Source organism: Myxocyprinus asiaticus, chromosome 46, assembly GCF_019703515.2.
Source record: "Myxocyprinus asiaticus isolate MX2 ecotype Aquarium Trade chromosome 46, UBuf_Myxa_2, whole genome shotgun sequence".
Lineage (NCBI taxonomy): Eukaryota > Metazoa > Chordata > Actinopteri > Cypriniformes > Catostomidae > Myxocyprinus > Myxocyprinus asiaticus.
The window spans coordinates 5,043,196-5,063,853 of record NC_059389.1 but is presented as its reverse complement, the minus strand read 5'-3'; the positions used below and the strand labels follow the sequence as shown (position 1 = coordinate 5,063,853).

The following is a 20,658-nucleotide window of genomic DNA, read 5'->3' as shown; positions in this document are numbered from 1 at the left end:
CTAAATTTCAGATCTTGTGATGGATTATTTTTGAGAAAATGTTTTTTTTTTTCTCTAGTGCTTGCTGCCATCTACTGGAATGAAATTAGACTTTTCAAAGTGAGGTAGAGTGGCATCTCATGATAGGATAGGTATTGCAATACACGTCACGATTCGATATTTTGCTATACATCACAATATCATAATTTGATTCAATCAAGAATCAATTCCAATTTATATTCCAATTCATTTGGGTACATTTCAATTATTTACACTGATGTCTGATGAAGAGCATGTAGCTCGAAACATCACGTTTTAATTTGATTTGGGAGTAACAATGTGCCAACTTTGTGTTTACATTATATGAATACACAAATAGTTTAATATAAATATTGATACATGGATCTAAAGTATCAATACAATATCATGAAACAAAGTATCGCGATATTTGATTGTGTCAACACAGCCCCAATTGAAATCCTGATTATCTAAGAGCCGTTTCCACTGAACCTTAAATTTACATTCAAACAATAAGCTTAATGGTTAGTTCTTGGACAAATCTTACACATCCTTTTATAAACATAATAGCTTTGGATAAAAAGCATTTGCAAAGTGACAAAGTACAACATTTATCCATTGATAAATGCAAGATGATCTATTCTTTCCCATAATAGTCTGATGTATTGAGTTGACGTTGCGATGTACCTAAGATAAAATTTGTCTGTCCTTAGATCATATTACAGGAAGTTTTACTGTGCTTATCTGAGCTTAATTGTCTTCTGAATTGGTGTTATTTGGGTTGTTTTGACCTCAGTAGTCTGCAAACAAAACCTTATGTTGTGAGAGGGTATAGTCATCCCATTAATAATAATAAACTTTTCTAAACAAACAGGTGGTCAAATAGACTGTACTTTTAATGAAAATATTTATATCAAGCAACCAGTTTTAGTACTTTGCAATACACAAGAAAAAAAAAAAAAAAAAAAAAAAAACACATGATAGCATCGATTTCAGCAAATTGTATATTTTCGTAGTGTATTTTGTAAGTCTCAAATTGCTCTCATGCTGTCAAAATGGGCCTCAAACGGAATATTTGTCTAAAGGAAATTGTGCGGCTGCTTGATTTCACATGCCGATGCAGCTTAAATAGCCAAACTTGTTAACTAGAAGAGAGTGTCCACTTAAGTTTGGCTAAGTAATAGGTTTGTAGATATGCAAACAGTCAGAGACGGAGATGTAGATGGGTAATCAAAGAAATCCGGATCTTCCAGCTTGAAGAAACTAAAATGTACATTTACTTGTTTGCATAAGAATGCAAATATTAATAGGAAAATAAAGGTTGAGAGATTTCCTTATTATAAAGCAATTGCTGGCATAGTTCTGGCAAAAGGTCATGGGTTTGAAGCCCATGCCGAGTCACTTTTGAAAAATGTCAGCCAAATGGATAATTTAAATGTTATCAATGCAGGGGTCATTCTGAATGTACATTGAAGATATCAGAAATGAACTTGCAAAACTCCAATTACTTTAACAAATCATGGTTAATAAAAATTACACTATATGCCTATAACAATAAGAATTTAGGCAACAGATGATAAAATATTGTTTTGCTAATTTTGCAACATGTTATAAGCCTATTTGCAAGAAAAACTGATTAATACGGAAAAAAATTACACATTTTGTAAGCTTGAAACCATCTTTTACTATGACTAGCAAGCACAAATGCCACACTGAAGCAAACATACAGTATAAACATGTTTTCTTTATTTTTTTGCATAATCAGCATATGCACAAAGGCATGTTTTCATGTTTAAAGAAAAACAAAAACATTCAGGTCAGTCCTGACCTTAAGCTAAGATCAACAAGGACAAACACTTTGGGTCCTCAACGAGTGAAAAAAATATTTTTTACTCCAGCATTACTCAGTTTCTTCATTGGCACACAAAAAACATTTTATTGGACACAAAGGACATTCTAAAGGAGTGAGGATATCACAGATGTAATAGAAATTCCAGATACTTTTTTGATTGATCGTATGTAAAAATGTACACTAAACGTATTTTTAAAACTTAAACTAATCAAGTGTGAAAACACCTTAGAATTGCGCTTTATAAGGGGAAAGCAGCACAAAAATAAACGTTTAACTGATTTAACTACACAAGCTCACAAAGCAATACAGCACTGCAAATGAAATGATACCTTTTCTGTTTTAGAAATACCTGTTTATGTAAGGACAAAGTGAACGAAAAAGGCAAAAATGCAGAATTAGTGAAGCTAAATGAAGTATTTAGTCGAATTTCTAATACATTTTGCATTTCTGCCCAGCTCTGTAGAGATTAACATTTTAAATTTTGTAAGGGTTTTAAAGACAAAACAAACAAAAAAAAAAAAAAAAATTCACACTCCACATGCAGAAAGAAACACCGAGATCCTTTTTATTACCCGTTACCTTCATGAAACATCTAAACTAGGGCTGTTGATTTAACACATTAAGTGAGATTAATTTATTAAAAATAACATGTTAAATAAATCTATGCAATTAATCATGCCCCTAACCCATACATAACTTCCATAGTAAGGAATGTTCCCACCATTGGAGCAGTTCAGTCTAGATGTTCCACCCTGAAGTTAAAGTAAATCTGTTGCAGTAGGGGGCAGTCAGCGCTCCAGCTGTACAGGCAACACGCCTTTTCAAACCAACGAGCAGCCAGCACATCCTTCGACAGACATGCTTTAACAGTCAGTTACAGCTGGGCCGAGCACAACAGAATGAATGCATCTCAAGACGTGTTTTTCAAAGTTTCAAACTACGTTTAACCCTGAAGTCCCTTTCAATGCAAGTCATTCCACTCTGCAGTACAGCTCCTATCTACTTAAATGGGGAAAGACCAAAATCTCCAAAATGGTTGAAGATAATCAATTAACATTTTTCAAATCAGAATTTAAATCTGACAATGGCATCATAAATTGTGCTTAGATCATGTTTTTTTTTTTTTTTTGCTAAATGCTAATTTCTGATTTCTCCCATTAAATTTTTAATACAAGTGCTCCATCTCGGGGCTAAACAGTCATTGGGTTAACTTGACACATTGCATCAAAACCTCTTATGACTACTGTAGTGACACTGAAAACAAGTGAGACACGACACAACCAAACACACTCCAAAAGCCACATACTGTTGCCACAATATATTTATATGATATAATGTATTTGTAATTTAAATTTCTTTTTTTTTTACCTGTTTCTCAACTGATTTTACTTCAGGATGTCTATTGTAAAATGTGCATCAAATGGAGACCCGACAAAGAACCAAAATTGTTTCAGCAACATTATTTCTACAACACATTCTTTAAAATGTAAATGTATTAATTGTAACTGCATAGGCAAAAAAAATATGCAAAATTATTGACGTTATCAAAAGAGCATTGTTATTTTTATATACACTTTTTTTGTTTTAGTCTTTTGATGAAAATGTCCTTTAAGTCAATATTTTGTCATGCCATATTTATTAAATGGTATAATTTGTCAATGAAAATAACATTAGTAAATGGTGATTTGCAAAATGTGTGCCAAACTGTATCAGGCTAAACTTTAATAAAATATTCAAACATTTAGAAAACTATGTAAAAGTTATTATTATCTGAATTCTTCATGCTTTAGAGGCTGTTGTTAATTTTTCATGTTTTAGCCAGTTTAGGATACTGCAATGCATGTAGCGTGTTTTTACAGAAATGGCATATTCATAACGCAAGTTATGCATTCTGATTAGCGCATAACTTAGTTCAAGTTCACCGCATCACTGGCTTCATTGTCGGTGTAGATGTAAATTGTAATATTACATACATGTTGGGATATAGTGCTTAATCTTGTGTATAAATAGCATCCCTTTGAGTGAGGTAATTAACCCTTTGCAACCTAGTCTCACAGAATAAACGTTACTATAAATAAATTTTTGCAAACTGCTTTTACATGCCGCGTTATACATTTCACTGCAGTTTCCTGGTGAAATAACACCAGAGGCGCTACAAAAACTGTGCGTTTTTCACTTTATGGAGTGGTTCGACTCTCCCATCATCAATACCGCCTGTAGATTTGATTATGGCGCACATTCGTCGTGGCATTTTTTTCAACAACCTTATGCAATGTCACAACATTTATTTCCATCCAGAGTTGCATTACTTTTTGACCAAGATCTTGTATTGATGACAGGAGAGTCGAACCACTCCGTAAAGTCTTCTCCAGCACATTCCAAAGACCTTTAATGGTGTTAAGGTCAGGACTGTGTGGTGGTCAATTCATGTGTGAAAATGATTCCTCATGCTCCCTGAACCACTCTCACAATTTGAGCATGATGAATTTTGGCATTGTCATCCTGGAATATGCCCGTACCGTCAGGGAAGAAAAAAAATCCATTGATGGGATAACCTGGTCATTCAGTACATTCAGGTAGTCAGCTGAATTCATTTTATTGCTGCATAAAATTGCAGCAATGTTTCAACATTTGAACAGTATGTTTTCATTAAAATGGTTTGAAAAAATTAGTTATCGTTGCCGAAATAACTTTCGTCAATGAACATTTTTGTTAGCAATTTCATTGACGAGATTAACACTATGCACGATTATGATTATTTTGTATACAATTCAGTTGTATTATTTGCATTTAGCACTGTTTTTCCCAGCTGTCCATGATCATAGCAGATTTTCCCACCAGTTAAGAACCACTGATTTAAAAAAATATATACCAAATTGTACTGTATGTACCCAACTTCAAAACACCTGTAACCAGATTTGACTCATATCAGTTCATGGGTATTCTACAAATAATTGCACCACAGAATTTAGATATACATAAAATATAGAATTATATTATACAGTCAAATTCATTTTATGAGAGAAAAGGTTTTCACCTGGAGGACATGACATCTACATTTTCCCTTAGTACCTGATGCATTTTAGATGATTCTTGAAATAATGGTGGCTAATTTTGTTCCGAGAATCGCTTTTCGGAGGATGCCTGTAGGAACCATATTTGCCAGTGGAACTTTTTTTCTGGTGACCAATCCTGAGACCTTTGCAGGTGACAACTAACAAATCTCCAAGTCCATCGAGGAAGAATTCTGTAGGTAGTGTGGAAGGAAAGAGGTAAAAACAGAAAAGACACAATAAAAAAGGGAATGATGTTATTATTTACTCTTGCTAATCACATGTCCCGTTTCAGATTGATCCACCCCTAAACGTCCTGCAAAAAATGAACTGTGGTTGGTTACTTTACATGTCAATCAGACGACCCCCTCCAAGGGTGGTGCAACTAGGTAACTTCAATGTGGACCAAACTTGTTAGTGAAAAGACTGGTGACTATACTGACTCCATCTGATTTGGATTTCAATAAAGTTTCAATAAACACTTTGCAGTCCACCTACCAGTATGAGCCACTCTTTTCAGGAATGGGTCAAAACCGACCCTCCGCACTGCATCAGTCCGAGCCATGAAGTAATTAACGACTCCATCTGCATAGAAGCACCCATTAAAGCCTGGCAGGGGTGTATGCGTACCTCTCACACGTTTGATACAACCGCCTTCCTCGCTGCTTCCTTCTTCATATTGTAGTCTGAAGAAGAAACGATTTCCTTGCACCTCACCACCAACCTGAAGTAGTCAAATTCAGTAAAACTTAGCGAAGGTCTACGATTTTTGGAATAAGATATATTTTTTTATGTAAATGAAGACTTGTTCACCACATCTAGATCAGGAACAGCTTCCAAAATCTTCACAAAGCTCTCGATACGAGTCTCATTCAGGAATACAAAATCATCATCTACCCACAGGAAGTACTTAGTGGTGACCTGTGACACTGCCAGATTTCTGCCGGCAAACCAGCCCTAAAATGCCAAACAACTTAGCTGAAGGTAAAAAGTGTCATTCCTGCATCAAACGCAACTCAAAATAACTCTGGCTATTCAAACAAATTGCAATTCCAATTGGTGCCAGTAGTGTCAAAGAAATTACATACACACTGGAACTTTATACAACACCAACAAAGCAGAGATGGTGCACAGAGGTTATAAGAGTTAATTTAAGGTGTTTCAAGATGATTTTACCTGTGCAGGGGGCATGATGTAGTGTTCTATATTATCTCCAACAACCTTCTCTGGGTTATGACTGTCATCGGCAATAATGATCTTTATGTTTGGGTAGAACTGACGGATGCTCTTGATGAGTACATGTAGTTCTTTATATCTCAAAAATGCCTTTACTAATATGGTCACCTGTGAGTTTATATCTATACAAAGAAAGAAAGAGAATTACAGGTTTGTGTGGCTCTTTTACTGACTGTATGCACAAGGTACATATATAGTAATTGCAAGTGCTGTTTGTTCAAATGCGTAAGTATATCAAATAAAGCAATAAGTCTTGAGCTTACCTTTCCCTGAGTCAAACAGAACAGGAACTGATGGTCGTCTGATAACAATTGGGAATATGACCTCATGGTTCTCAAAAGAAAAGTAAGCTAGGGACAAGACAACATTTGTAAATTAAAATGTCTTGTTTTAACTATGCCAAGAAAGAACAACCTAGTCTCATAGAATGAATGTTACTATAACTACATTTTTGCAAACCGACTTTTACCTGGCACTTTCTACATTTTGATGCAGTTTATGAAATGAACACTACAGGCACTACAATAACTGTGCCTTTTATTCACTTTCACACAAATCACGGGTACTATGGCGTTTTATGACTTTATAAATATATTTTTCACTCTATTACTCACACCCTGCTCACTCACACCACTTACTCTAACACATCATTTCAAAAGAGATACATTTTAATGCTTGTATTACAGACTCTCCTACATTTACATATGTATTCTAATGTGACTGTACTTCTGCTCTAGCTCATCAGATAGAGTGTTGGTCTTTGGACACCAAGCCTTAAGCCCAGCCAAGGACACTTGGATTGAAAGTGATGCGAAAGTGCCATAGAAGTGACATGAAATGACGTGGCTGCCTCATTAAATGTGCTTTTCATGTCGAATTTGGTTTTAAAACACTGTCGGTTGGGTTTAGGCATTGGTTAAGAGTAAGGATGTCTGATTTGTTCACCTATCATTTATCTAAAGTTTTTGGTTGGGGGGGGTACATTTTACTAATATTCACCTTAAAACCTTGTGTGATTACAACACCATTTCACTTGCTTTTGGCGCCCCCCGCAGGACATTTCACTTGGAATCTGCAGCCAAATGTGTAATGAAGCATGTAATTTTGGTTTGCAAAAATGTTGCCACCGTCAAGTAAATTTCATGAGATCAGGCTGAGAAAGAAACAAGTCAGTAAATTCCAAGTAATCTTTCAACTGAACATTTGGTGACCAATTTCAATGCTGCTTTAAAAGTCATTTTAACAGTTAAAAGATGGGCAAGGAGGAGGCAGGAACCAGCTGAACAAAATTTTATGGCAAAACTAAACAAAAACATGAATACAGACACACACCGCGGCCACGTGCGTCTCTCTCTCTCTCAAACTGGCACCCCTGGCTCCCCTTTATCTCGCTCTCCCGCTGATCAGCCGATTCGGCGCTGGGCGTGCACCATCACGGCCTGGCCACAGTCATTAACGGGTAAATTAGTATTTTCTTAAATTAAATCTTTAAGGTTACCAGTCGGTGCTCGAGTATAATGTAGTTGTTGCGTTGGCCTGTTGCTTCCTCTAAAGTACTGAAATAATCAATAACAGAATTAAGGAACTGGGGTGGTTAAATTCCCTATGATTCCCATCCCTAGAAGGACTGAATCACAGGTTACTTACCGAGGTCTTCTGTCTTGATGTGGTAGACGGTGCTGGTGTAGGTTACTCTGTTCAGAAGGTCATTGAGTTGATGGAGACTGCTGGATGAGATGGTCAGATTTATCGCATTCTGGCCATCCACATGTTCTCCCTCCTGAACGTCCATCACTGAGAGCACCCCTTTCTGAACACTAAGTGACACCTGAAGAAGATACATATCCCATGAGCTCATATTAGAAACTTCATATAAACTTTCTATACCTTCATGACCCACTGCCTTTGAAACACATTTGCACCTAGAGACACTTGTGTGACACCTACATTAAAGGCAAAACTTTTAATCAAGTGATTAAGAAGCGAATAGCAGCTCTGTTTTCGAGTTTTAAAGGAGTTTTGCATTCAACAAAAGAGTGGGGAAAAGTAGACCCCAATACAGAGACAGCTTCAAGCAAACAAATGATTGAGATAGAAATTAGTAAGAAAAATTAAAAAAACCCTCCACCTTTACCAAGAAAACCAATATTAGAAAAAGTAAACCATAAGTTTTGTTTGCAGAGTTAAATAAACCCACCCTCCACCTTTAGTAAGAAAAACGTATTAAGCTAAACAAACCTTGTAAAGTGTTCTCATACGAGTTTGCAGAACTAGACCTTTAACAATGATAAATTCCTTTCATTAATACAGATTAAAATACATTATGTACACATTGTTAGCACAGAATTGCATTCAGGGCTGTTTTTACACCTATGGCCAAAGTAAACTTTGATTTTTCATGTGTCGTTATGTCTAGAGCAGTGTTTCCCAACATTTTTTTCTGCCAAGGCACACTTTTTACGACAAAAAAAAAAAAAAAAAAAAAAAAAAATTCTATGGGTATCCCACATAGGCTAACCATTGTCAATATTTTTCCTTTTCAAGAACTTGTCCATGTTTTCTGTCCGTCTTAGTAGTGCGTTTACTTGTAATGTTTGAAATTTGGCTATGCAAAAAACAAGTCACATAGTGACCTGTGTGAGGTCACAGGTGGCAAGAGTGCTAAATGGGTAATGAAAAACAACAAATTTGCTTCTTTTCTAATTTGTAGATTTGTTCTTGCAATGCCACAGCAAATTACAAGGATGCAAACTCATGAGGGGTGAAAAAGATAAATAACTGGTCCACGAAAACGTTTCTGGGGATTTATTCTTTTTTTTTTAAAAGAATAAGCTAAAAGCATAAATTCCAGCTATTTCAAGTTTACAATTGTGCAGAATTAGCTGCAAAAAATACAAATAGAGTAATTTGGTGTGGCTTGCTTCCGTTTCACAAATTTGTTCAATTTAATTAACTGATTAGTTCAGTGACCCCCTTCTGAAAATGTTACTAGGTGGCAACAAATGAGCATCTTATGTGCTATGAGTGAGTCAGTGAATCATTTTGAGTCGTTCATGACCGAAATATACCAAGAGACTTTATAGTGTTTAAGCATTAAAAGATCAAAGCAGATCTATAGTCTTCCTCCAGTCTGAGCAGTATTTTTCATCCAAAAACAACAATAATAGTGAGTTTCAATAATGTCCTTACCTTCTCCTTTATTAAAACTTGCATGGCTACAAATCTGACTTCAGTATAAGAATTATAAACAAAGCAAATCTACAGTATCATTTTCCTACAGTAGCCTATTTAAACTGCTGAGCATGGCTTTTATCAGAAAATTCCACAATAAGACAAATAATAATAATAATAATAATAATAATAATTTTGAGTTTCAATAATGTTCTTTCGTCATTGTAAAGCGCATTTCACATGAGTTGAGACGAGGCGTCAACGCTCCGTTTAACGCCAGCGTCAAGCGCCGCATTGCCCTCCACATGACAAGTGTTGCAGAAAGCGTCCCAGAGGGGCAAATTTACGAGTTTGCCACGTAAAAAAGTGGGAGGTGTGCACAAACATTGAAAACATGTATTTGGAAGAGCGAAAAAAATAAATAAAAAAAAATAAAATAAAAATAAAAATAAAAAATTGCAGTTGCTTTGATAGCAGAACGTTGTTTTTTTCTGACTTTGTGAACAAAAAGACAAATTCGCCCATTTTCTCATTGGAAATGGGTAAATTTCAAAATATCACTGTCCTGGTCACAAAAGCAAAGTTTGTGGGGAATAATAGCCATTTTCTATACTTTTGAGGCATAAGCAATTAGGAAATAACACTTAGTACAAAAGGAAAAAAAAAAAAGTGTTAGTGTATTTGTAAACGATAAGGTAATATTTAATTAAAAGAAAGGAGTACAAATTATGCAAATTTCATAATCAGCACAAAATGCAAGGACTGTCCAAGTGCAGCCTAGTTTTTCTAAACATGTGGACAATCGCACGCGCCTGCCGTTGACTGTGCACAAAGCAGTACTTTACGCAAGTACACATTCGCAGATGTGAGCGCTTAGCCAATGAATTGCCAACGTGTGATCTGGTTTAACATCATAAATAATGTGTGTTCTTGCGTTACTGTGGCCGTAGCAAACCTCAGTACTCAAGGGGGCAATACAGTTACCTTAAATTCTACCTTACCCTACTTGGTCAGCAATATTTTAATCAAACTGTTGCTTCGCCAGCAGATGACTTTGAAAGAGAAAAATCTGATGCATTGCAAGAGATGCGAAGAATGTGAGGAAATTTATTTGGAGACAAGCATTAATGAGAAATGCATTATGTGACTGGAAGCATGAAAAGATGCAAATAATCTATATTATCTACTGTATAGTGGTTTGCATCCATGAATTATGCGAGATAGTTTTCAAACCAATTGCAAACTGTATCGACTTTCACATCCAAAAGCTCTAATGTGAAAACGCCCTTACATAGAATCTGCAGCAAATGTATTTTATTTGTCTCAGTGTTCCTTGGAGAGATATGCTTCTGTGGAAATCTCAGATCAGAAACTTACCAGGAATTAGTGTTTTCTTCATGGGAGTAACTCTGAATCCTTTAATTGGATACTGGAGTGGAGTGTTGGCAGGGGCCAGAAGAAGAACGTCATTCTGTTTCCCCATCCTGGGAGAGACAAACGAGGACAAAATTTGTATGAAATGGTTGATTTAGCCTCTGTGCAATCAAAAGTGTGGTGTTCAAAGGTGTTACAATGTAGATTGATTAGATTAGTTCATAAGATAACAGTGAATCCTAAAGTACCTGATCTGGTGTTGTCTGTACTCCTCTGCTCTGCGTTTCTGGAGGTCTTCAAGTTCATCTTTTGACACAAACTGGTTTGCAGGCGGAGCATTTTGGCAGGTACAGGAGGGGGGATTGCCATTCAGAAATGGCCCTATACTAAGGCAATAAGAAATGACAATGTCTGATAAACCAACACGATCACACAGGAAGACGGCACGTTGTTTCCGACAGTTCCAGTACCCTATGATCAGCCACATCATGCCAACTCGCTGACAAGCACAGTCTCCTATCAGAGATGTTTGCACTGGCTCTAGCATGTTTACCTTCACCTGGGGCGCAACTGGAAGCACGTTGCGTCAGCAGTGTGGGAGACCTGGGTTCAGATCCCGCGTTGAAACCAGGAAGTAATTGTGCAAGCATAAATTGGTGATAAGTGTGATTTAGAGGTTGCATTTTCCCCTCTATCATTAAATTTTTATTCTACTGATGGTACAGCCTGTACAGCTGAAAACTCGCATCACAACTCACTTTTGGCGCCCCTCTCTGGGCATTTCACCCAGAAACTTGAGAAGGGTATAGCTGCAGGCAGTGCTCCAAAAAGTGGAGGGAGCTCCAAACTGGATTTAAAGATATAGGGAGCCCCTTACCTAACCCTTTCCCTAACCTTAACTGTGAGTGGAAGTGATGCCCCCTTTTGGAGTTGCCACAACCCACTAGGAGTACACACGCCCCTTCTGTAGAAACTCCGCCCTCTTTTGGAGATCCCACCCCCATTTGGAGGTCTCTGGACTGCAGCTATACCTATTGGGAAAACTGAGCTCACACATGCCTATATGCCCAACAACACTTCCCGCTTTAGCCACTGACTGCTTTTAGTTAAAGAAAGGTCAACCTACAGTTTCCTATTTCACTGTGAGATCACTCTGCATAAACAGATATAGATCACAGAATAATTTCAGATAGCACACCGAGACATTTCCAAAATATCTGTTTTATATCTTTTCATCTGGAAAGCATCACAATCTGCTAAACATCTTAAAGATCACATTTACAAACATTTTAAATCATAAACATCTCCAAGACATCTGCAGATTAACTATTGACATACATGTCTGTCTTCAATTCTCTCTGTGAAACAGATTCACTTACTTTGGTTTGGGGAAATCTTGGACCTGCGCGTGAGTTTTGCAGCTTGAGATCCTTGAAAAGCTTGAATGAGAAATGAAAAATAAAAAACAAACAAATGTAACTATAAATTAGGCCTATTGCGATTATTTGATATCTATTCTATTGAGGTAACAACGATCATTTTGCTCCTAAAATTCCAATCACTCACACAAAATATTTTTGGCCGTTGTCATAAAAAGTTGATTTTACAATGACACAGAAGATGAAGGAGACGGGATGAAGAATATACATAAACTTAAAAAGCATTGTTAAATACACAACTCAAACGTCTTCATGTGAAATAAAGACTAGTGGGTTTAATAAAACAGCCTTAAATTAAATTACTATTAAATAATAATAATAATAATAAACACAACAGCAACTGTATGAATGGAGAGTGGACTAAGAATAAAGTGGACCATAAACAGAAATATTTTAAGTTGCATTTTGAATATTAACAATATTATTCTTGTCTAAAAGTCTAAAAAGGAAATTAGTATGTGATTCCAAGTTCAATATGAATACATTAATATTTAGGGTGCATGAGCAAAATGTACTATTAAATAATGAATCGCAATTATTTCCATAAGTAACAATAGGACACATGGATTGTAGGCCTGTTGTTTGTAGGTTAGGGTTAACCAAATTACAGTCAAATAAGATGGCTCAAAAAGCCCTTCGTCCAACACAGTAGACCGTCTATTATTATGATATTTTATTCGTAATATGGCTTTTGTAAGGTTCATATGCAAATTTAAAAGACAATTTCTCCAGCAGTTATGAATTCCACATTGAAATGTGCTGTCTTAAATAAAAATGGAGAAGTGTTTCTAGAATGTATGCTGAATGTAGACACTAATCAAATATACTGATACATACCTCCATATCTGCGTTGAAGTTTTATTCCAAAAATCACCGTCAATATAAAATAACGCGAGCAGGAAGACCGGAACGATTATAAGAATAACAATGAATGTAATTCGGTGAGATCGATTCATGATGATCTGTGTGGGTAAATAAAACGGGTTTGATCAATAACTACGCGACTGATTGAAAAATACATACATGTTATACTATATTTAGATCTACACATTACATAGAATTCTGAAGCATCATATCACGTCAATCAAATGACGGAATTTCCTGAATTTATCCATCAAATATTTAAAAATCCACAGAGAATGTAACGCCCATAGAAACCAGAATAAATGCATATTTTACTTAAAGATTGTGAAAAGGAGTTTAAATGTTACCCGATGAAGAGCAGCAGGTGAATGTGGAGCTCCTGTGCGGGTGTGGCAAAGACTATACACCGCATGCCCAATAATTAGGCAAGTGAGTATTCTGATCTTATCAATATTTCCGTGCACATTTTCCAACTCCAAACCATATAAACTTGAATGCTTATTTGATTCAATCAATATCAGGTGATATGTATTTGTGTAATGAGGGAGGGTGTGGCGAAAGTGACTAACACCTTATATCAAGGTGTGCATACATAGCTAAACTTTTGACGCGTGACTACCGGACAGTCAAACGTTTTGTTGTGAATAGTCAACTGGGGCGCAAAAACGCATGGAGAAGAAAAGGAGCAAATTAACTGCAAAAGACTTGAAAAATTAAATGTGAAGCTACCAGGAACCCCTTATCCTCCAGTGTTACCATATTCCAGAACTGCAACCTACCTGGAGTGTCCAGAAGTACAAGGTGCCAAGTGCTCAAACATCGTCAAGGTCAAGAAGGCTGAAACACGACCACCACTCAAGATTGGGCAAAGAAATACCTGAAGATAGATTTTTCAAAGGTTTTATGGACGGATGAACTGAGTGACTCTTGATGGACCAGATGGATGGGGCTCGTGGCTGGATCACTAATGGACACAGGGCATCACTTTGAGTCAGGTGCCAGCAAGGTGGAGGAGGGGTACTGGTATGGGCTGCTATCATTAAGGATGGGGTATTTGGACCTTTTCAAGTTGAAGATGGTCTGAAACTCAACTTGCAAACCTGCTGCCAGTTTCTGGAAAGTACTTTTCTTCAAGCAGTGGAACAGGAAGAAGTCCTCAGCATTCAAGAAGGCTATGATCTTTATGCAGGACAGTGCTCCATCAAATGCATCCAAGTACTCCACTGCTTGGCTAGCCAGCAAGAGCCTCAAAGATGCCCAAATGACTTGAATCCTATTGAGAACTTGTGTGCTCTTCTCAAAGGGGAGATTTACAGTGAGGGAAGACGGTACACTTCTTTGAACCACATTTGAGAGGCTGTGGTTGCTGCTTCAGCAAAAGTTGATTGTGAACTGATTTAAAAAAAAAAAAAAAAAAACTGACAGACCCCATGGATGGAAGGCTCATAGCAGTTATTGAAAAGGGTGGCTATATTGGTCACTGAATATTTTTAAAAGACCAAAAATGCTATTTAATTGTAATTTTGTATTAATTTGTTGCACTTTCCAAACTGAGAATAAACAATTGAGTTGGGAGAATTTCTTGTAATTTGGTTTCCTAATAATTGTGCACACTATATATATTCCCCTGGGAAAGACAAAACTAACTTTTTCCTTTGTTAAACATTCAGGTTTGAGGTTCAATTACATTTTGGATTGACAGAGCATTGTTTAAACAATCAAATTAATCATGAGGAATACAATTTGCCTAATAATTGTGCACGCAGTGTATAGTGGGACTTTCTTCATGCACTCACCTCATAGATTTTGCATAGCATTAAATTAACCCAAAAGGTAAACAAAGACTGAAATGGCAACATATCACCTACATGATGACTAACCTCATTTTCTGTTTTAAAGGGATAGTTCATCCAAAAATGAAAATTCTCTCGTTTACTCGCCCTCATGCCATCCTAGGTGTATGACTTTCTTCCGCAGAGCACAAACATTTTAGTAGAATTTCAGCTTTGTCGGTCCTCACAATGCAAGTCAATGGTGACAAACTTTGAAGCTCTAAAAAAAACTCAAAGGCCACATAAACGTAATCCATATGTATCCAGTGATTTAATCCCTATCTTCAGAAGCGATATGTTAGGTGTGGGTGAGAAAAGATCAATATTTAATCCTTTTTTTCTATGTAGTGCATTCAGAAAGTACTTGGACCCATTCATTTTTCACATTTTGTTATGTTGCAGCCTTATGCTAAAATGCTTTAAAAAAAAAAAAAAAAAAAAAAAAGTTCACATAAATCTACACTCCATACCCCATAATGACAACGCAAAACCCAGATTGTTTGATAACTTTGCAACTGTATTAAAAAGGAAAAACTGAAATATCAAATTGACAAGTATTCTAGTTTAATAGTTTAAAGCATTTAAGCATAAGACTGCAACATAAAATGTGAAGGGGGTCTGAATACTTCTTGAATGCACAGTACATTCTCCTCCCTACCCAGTAGGTGGCGATATACATGACTAATGTGAATCGGCAAAAACAAAAGAAAAATGTGAAAGTGGAGGTTTGTAGTAAAAAAAGGTCTTAAGTATTGATCTGTTTCTCATCTACACCTATCATTTTGCTTCTGAAAATATGGATTTAACCACTGGAGTCTTTATGTGCTTTTTGGAACTTCAAAGTTCTGGTCACTATTGACTTGCATTGTATGGACATACAGAGCTGAGATATTCTTCTAAAAATCTTTGTGTTCTGCAGAAGACAAAGTCGTACACATCTGGGATGGCATGAGGGTGAGTAAATTATGAGAGATGTTTCATTTTTGGGTGAACTATTCCTTACATTTAAAAACAAAAACAAAAACAAAAAAGCGTTTAATATTGAAGAATTAGGTTACTTGACTTTTCTAAGAGTCATTTCTGAGACTTGACAACATCTGAGGCTAATATGGGTGTCTTGGGTACACTTAAAATTATTCTTAGATCATGTGATAAATTGCAACTGAAAAAGTAACAAAAGCGTGATTTTTTTTGTTTATTTTACTAGTTTAAGAACGACAAAGTAGGCTGTCAAATTTAAAAATAAACTAGTCACACTGAAATTGAAATATTCCTAATTTAATAATCAGCATCAGCCTATACTTGTGCCTCAACTGTGCAATGCCAAGAGCATGGGTTTAATTCTCATGCATGAAATTCTATGGATAAAAGATTCTCACAAATGCATAAATAAAGTCAAATGACCACAAACATAAGATGCAGAGGACAAAATGAGCATGTGTGATTAAATAGACTGACGTGATGATGAGTTGTAAAATGTGTCAAAACTGTTTGAATCTGTTTATTTCATTATTGTAAAATTATTTCTCTACACGTAAAACTTGATGGGTAAAGTCTGTCAAGTCAAAATTTGATGTTGGCTTGATAATGGCTTGTCTGAAAGGTCAAACTAGTTTTAAAATTTTAAGCTTGATGGTTATACAGACATACAGCCAGACAGCTAGCTAAATAGACATTCAGACAGACTGTCTTGCATATGCTTTTCACATTATCAAAATGTGCATTTGTCCACAGTTTTAAAGGAATAGTTGACCCAAAAAATGAAAATTCTCTCATCATTTACTCACCCTCATGCCATCCCAGATGTGTATGACTTTCTTTCTTCTGTGGAACACAAGTGAAGATTTTTAGAAGAATATGTCAGCTCTGTTGGTCCTTTCAATGCAAGTTAATGGTGACGAGAACTTTGAAGGTCCAAAAAGCACATAAAGGCAGCATAAAAGTAATCCATATGACTCCAGTGGTTAAATATACAGTTGTGCTCAAAAGTTTGCAAACCCTGGCAGAAATTGTGAAATTTTGGCAATGAATTTGAAAATATGACTGAACATGCAAAAAAAAAAAAAAAAAAAAAAAAAGTGTTTTATTTAAGGATAGAGATCATATGAAGCCATTTATTATCACATAGTTGTTTGGCTACTTTTTAAATCATAATGGTAACAGAAATCACCCAAATGGCCCTGATCAAAAGTTTACATACCCTTGAATGTTTGGCCTTGTTACAGCCACACAAGGTGACACACACACAGGTTTAAAAGGCAATTAAAGGTTAATTTCCCACACCTGTGGCTTTTTAAATTGCAATTAGTGTCTGTGTATAAATAGTCAATGAGTTTGTTAGCTCTCACGTGGATGCACTGAGCAGGCTAGATACTGAGCCATGGGGAGCAGAAAAGAACTGTCAAAAGACCTGCGTAACAAGGTAATGGAACTTTATAAAGATGGAAAAGGATATAAAAAGATATCCAAAGCCTTGAAAATGCCAGTCAGTACTGTTCAATCACTTATTAAGAAGTGGAAAATTTGGGGATCTCTTGATACCAAGCCAAGGTCTCCTTGTGCTCCTTGAAACAACCACACCATCTTTCTCCAGAGCAGCCTGTATTTCTCCTGAGGTTACCTGTGGGTTTTTCTTTGTATCCCGAACAATTCTTCTGGCAGTTGTGGCTGGAATCTTTCTTGGTCTACCTGACCTTGGCTTGGTATCAAGAGATCCCCGAATTTTATGTTTACTAAGCCATTTCCCTCCTGGGGACCGCTGGCTGGGCCCCACAAGGTAGGTGATCTCAGGATTTACTATCCTTGTGGGGAAATTTGGTCCCCACAATGTAGTATAAACATGTACACACACGCACACACATTAATGGGAGGGACTGGGAAAGGCAGAAACATGGGACAAAGGAGAAACAAATCACCGTGATGAATAATGATGTTACGTAGTGTGTGCCACGAGCAGTAGATGGGAATATTTGACAGCTGTTATTAGTGGTCGGTCGTAAACTGCCTGGCCAAAAAATAAGTTACGTACTCTAAAATTTTGTTTAGCTTTGATTACAGCACACATTCGTCGTGGCATTGTTTCGACAACCTTATGCAACGTCACAACATTTATTTCTGTCTAGAGTTGCATTCATTTTTGGCTGAGCTCTTGTATTGATAATGGGAGAGTCGAACCACTCCGTAAAATCTTTTATAAGTTCTTTTAATGATTACACTTTTCAGTGTAACCAACAGAGACCAACACATACAAACATAATCGCGCTTTTCAGTACACTAACTACACATATTGCTTTTCAGCAGTACAAATAATATCGACACAAACACAGCTCCGTGCGTCTCCTCTCCTTAAAAACTCCCGCCGCTCCTCACTGGAACATGAGACCGGTGTGGTGCACAGGTGGAACTCGTTCACCAGTCATCTCCCCGGCCTCACTCTACCTAGACGCCACTTAGCCACGCCCTGCTCACCACACCTGGTCATTCAGTACATTCAGGTAGTCAGCTGACTTTATTTTATTACTGCATAACATTGCAGAGCCTAGACCTGACCAATTGAAGCAACCCCAAATCATAACACTATCTCCAGAGGCTTGTACAGTGGGCACTATGCATGACAAGTGCATCGCTTCATGAACTTCCCTTCTTACCCTGACGCACCCATCGCTTTGGGATAGGGTAAATCTGGACTCATCAGACCACATGACTGTTATGTTTTAAACATCACGAAAGAGAGCTTCAGTACCTTTTCAGCTGTCTTTATTCAACATACAACTTGCATCTCTTAAACAGCTGGTGCACACTCAAAATCTGTCCGTCCAGCAACACCACAAACCGGAACCAAAGTTGCATGTTATCAGACATAACATCCCAATGACCTTTTTCCATTGCTCCACAGTCCAATCTTTATGCTCTCTAGTAAAGTGAAGTTTTTTTTTTCCGATTAGTCTCACTAACAAGTGGCTTTCTTGTAGCCACACAGCTGTTTAGTCCCAATCCTGTAAGTTCTTGTCGCATTGTGCATGTGGAAATGCTCTTACTTTCACTATTAAACATAGCTGTGAGTTCTACTGTTGATTTTTTTATGATGTGACATTCAAGCGTTTTAGTGATCTCCGATCATGATCATTCAAGATTTTTTTCCCGATCACATTTCTTCCATGAAGCTGATGGTTCACTACTATCCTTCCAGGTTTTAATAATGCCTTGGACAGTTCTTAACCCAATTCCAGTATTTTCAGCAATCTCTTTAGTTGTTTTCTTTGCTTGATGCAGACCAATATTTTGCCCCTCCTGAAACACAGTAACATCTTTTCCACGATCACGGGATACGTCTCCCGACATGGTTGTTTAAGAAATGAGAAGCTACACACTGCATCAGTTAGGGTTAAAAGAATTGTTGCCAGCTGAAACGTATTAATCACTGCAAGAATGATCCAATCATTTTTTATTTATGTTTTGGCCAGGCAGTGTATTTTATTGTGTCTATGAAGGGCAATACTACTCTGTACTATCAAGCCAATGTAGGGTACTTTCTCCTAGCGGCCAGTATTGGTCACTTGGTTGGACTTTTATTTTAAAGACATGTTTTAGGTTCTTGTCCTGTCTCTGTTCTCTATGTTCCCCTTGATTGCTCCCTGGTGTGTCTCGTTTTATGCGCCAGAGAAACTAGACCGCAGCCATCTTGAAAATATTGTCTTTGATATTTTGGTCTAGTGGTTGCTATATAGATATCTATGGTGTTTTACAGGTTATAGAGTTGCCAAAAGTTATTATGAGTATTTTAAATTGTTCAGGGGGTGTCATAACAACTGGAAGCAGAGGGGGAGAATATAAAACAAAAGTATAGACCACACAAAGTCAATAAAAATACAGTATCTCTGTACGCAAGGAAGACACTTTGTTTTAAAAAGTGGTGTGGACAGTCAACGTCACTGATAACAGCCACAACGAGCACTTATAACATTCAAAATAAAACATTCCAGTGCCGGATCGCCACTTCTAACAAAGGAACTAAATAAAAACTCTGAATAATGAACATTTACAGTGACAGCAAAACACCTCACTAGCATTTTTATGTAGTAGAAGAGTGGTGTAGACTCTCAACATCAACTCTAGGTGAAAAATGCTCCCACGCGTAATCCATTTTGATTGACTCTCTTGTCTGAAATGGGGTGGGGCTGAATAAAGTGAATATAATGCCCTCATGTTCTCCTTGTCTTGGTCGGTTCTTGTCCTTATTGGATGTAGTGGTTTGTGTTGTATTCCAGTTTACAATGTGTTTCTTTCATTTATAATAAAAGGTGCTATATGTAATATTATTACTGTACTAAATCATAAAATGACCATAATGTCATTAGAGAATTAGGAAACAAGCCAAGTTGAAATACTGGCTTCTCCGATAATAATGCTACAGCCAGTATATTCTACTTAGAAGTTTCCATTCCAGAATTTCTGTTTATGTTTTGGCCTGTGATCCCGCCCACTGCCCACTCACCAATAGTATTTCGACATGCCCACTCACCAATAGTATTTCAACACCGCCGGGCCGCCAGATTTGAACAAGTTTGCAGGCAAAAAACACTGTATGCTGCAGCCATGGAAGCCAGCAAATGAACTTGATCAGAGATAACAGATTCCATCCAACATAAAAAGCCTCGCCATCCATCTAAAAACTACCATGACCAGAGGCGTAGTAAAACAATGATAAATATTGGAGACATTTTCAGTTTTGCTCGTTCCTGTTGCGTGTCCTCATTCTAGCAACCCGCATGAGCTTAAAGACTGGGACGGGGCAGACAACTCTCCAATATTTTGAATTTGGACTGCAGTACCCATTTCAA

The 20,658-nt window shown here is 36.9% G+C and overlaps 1 protein-coding gene across 1 annotated transcript; it reads right to left on the bottom strand.

Moving 5' to 3' along the window:
* Nucleotides 1–2,296: 2,296 nt before the first annotated feature.
* Nucleotides 2,297–13,362, bottom strand: LOC127436253 (beta-1,4 N-acetylgalactosaminyltransferase 1-like). Its single transcript, XM_051690293.1, has 12 exons — nt 13,334–13,362; nt 12,960–13,084; nt 12,063–12,122; nt 10,932–11,069; nt 10,687–10,793; nt 8,377–8,414; nt 7,786–7,966; nt 6,402–6,488; nt 6,079–6,260; nt 5,716–5,859; nt 5,401–5,626; nt 2,297–5,096 (listed from the first exon to the last, which is right to left on the bottom strand). The coding sequence occupies exons 2-12, from the start codon at nt 13,076–13,078 to the stop codon at nt 4,915–4,917; spliced, it is 1,464 nt and encodes a 487-aa protein (XP_051546253.1). The 5' UTR covers nt 13,079–13,084; nt 13,334–13,362; the 3' UTR covers nt 2,297–4,914.
* Nucleotides 13,363–20,658: the final 7,296 nt, after the last annotated feature.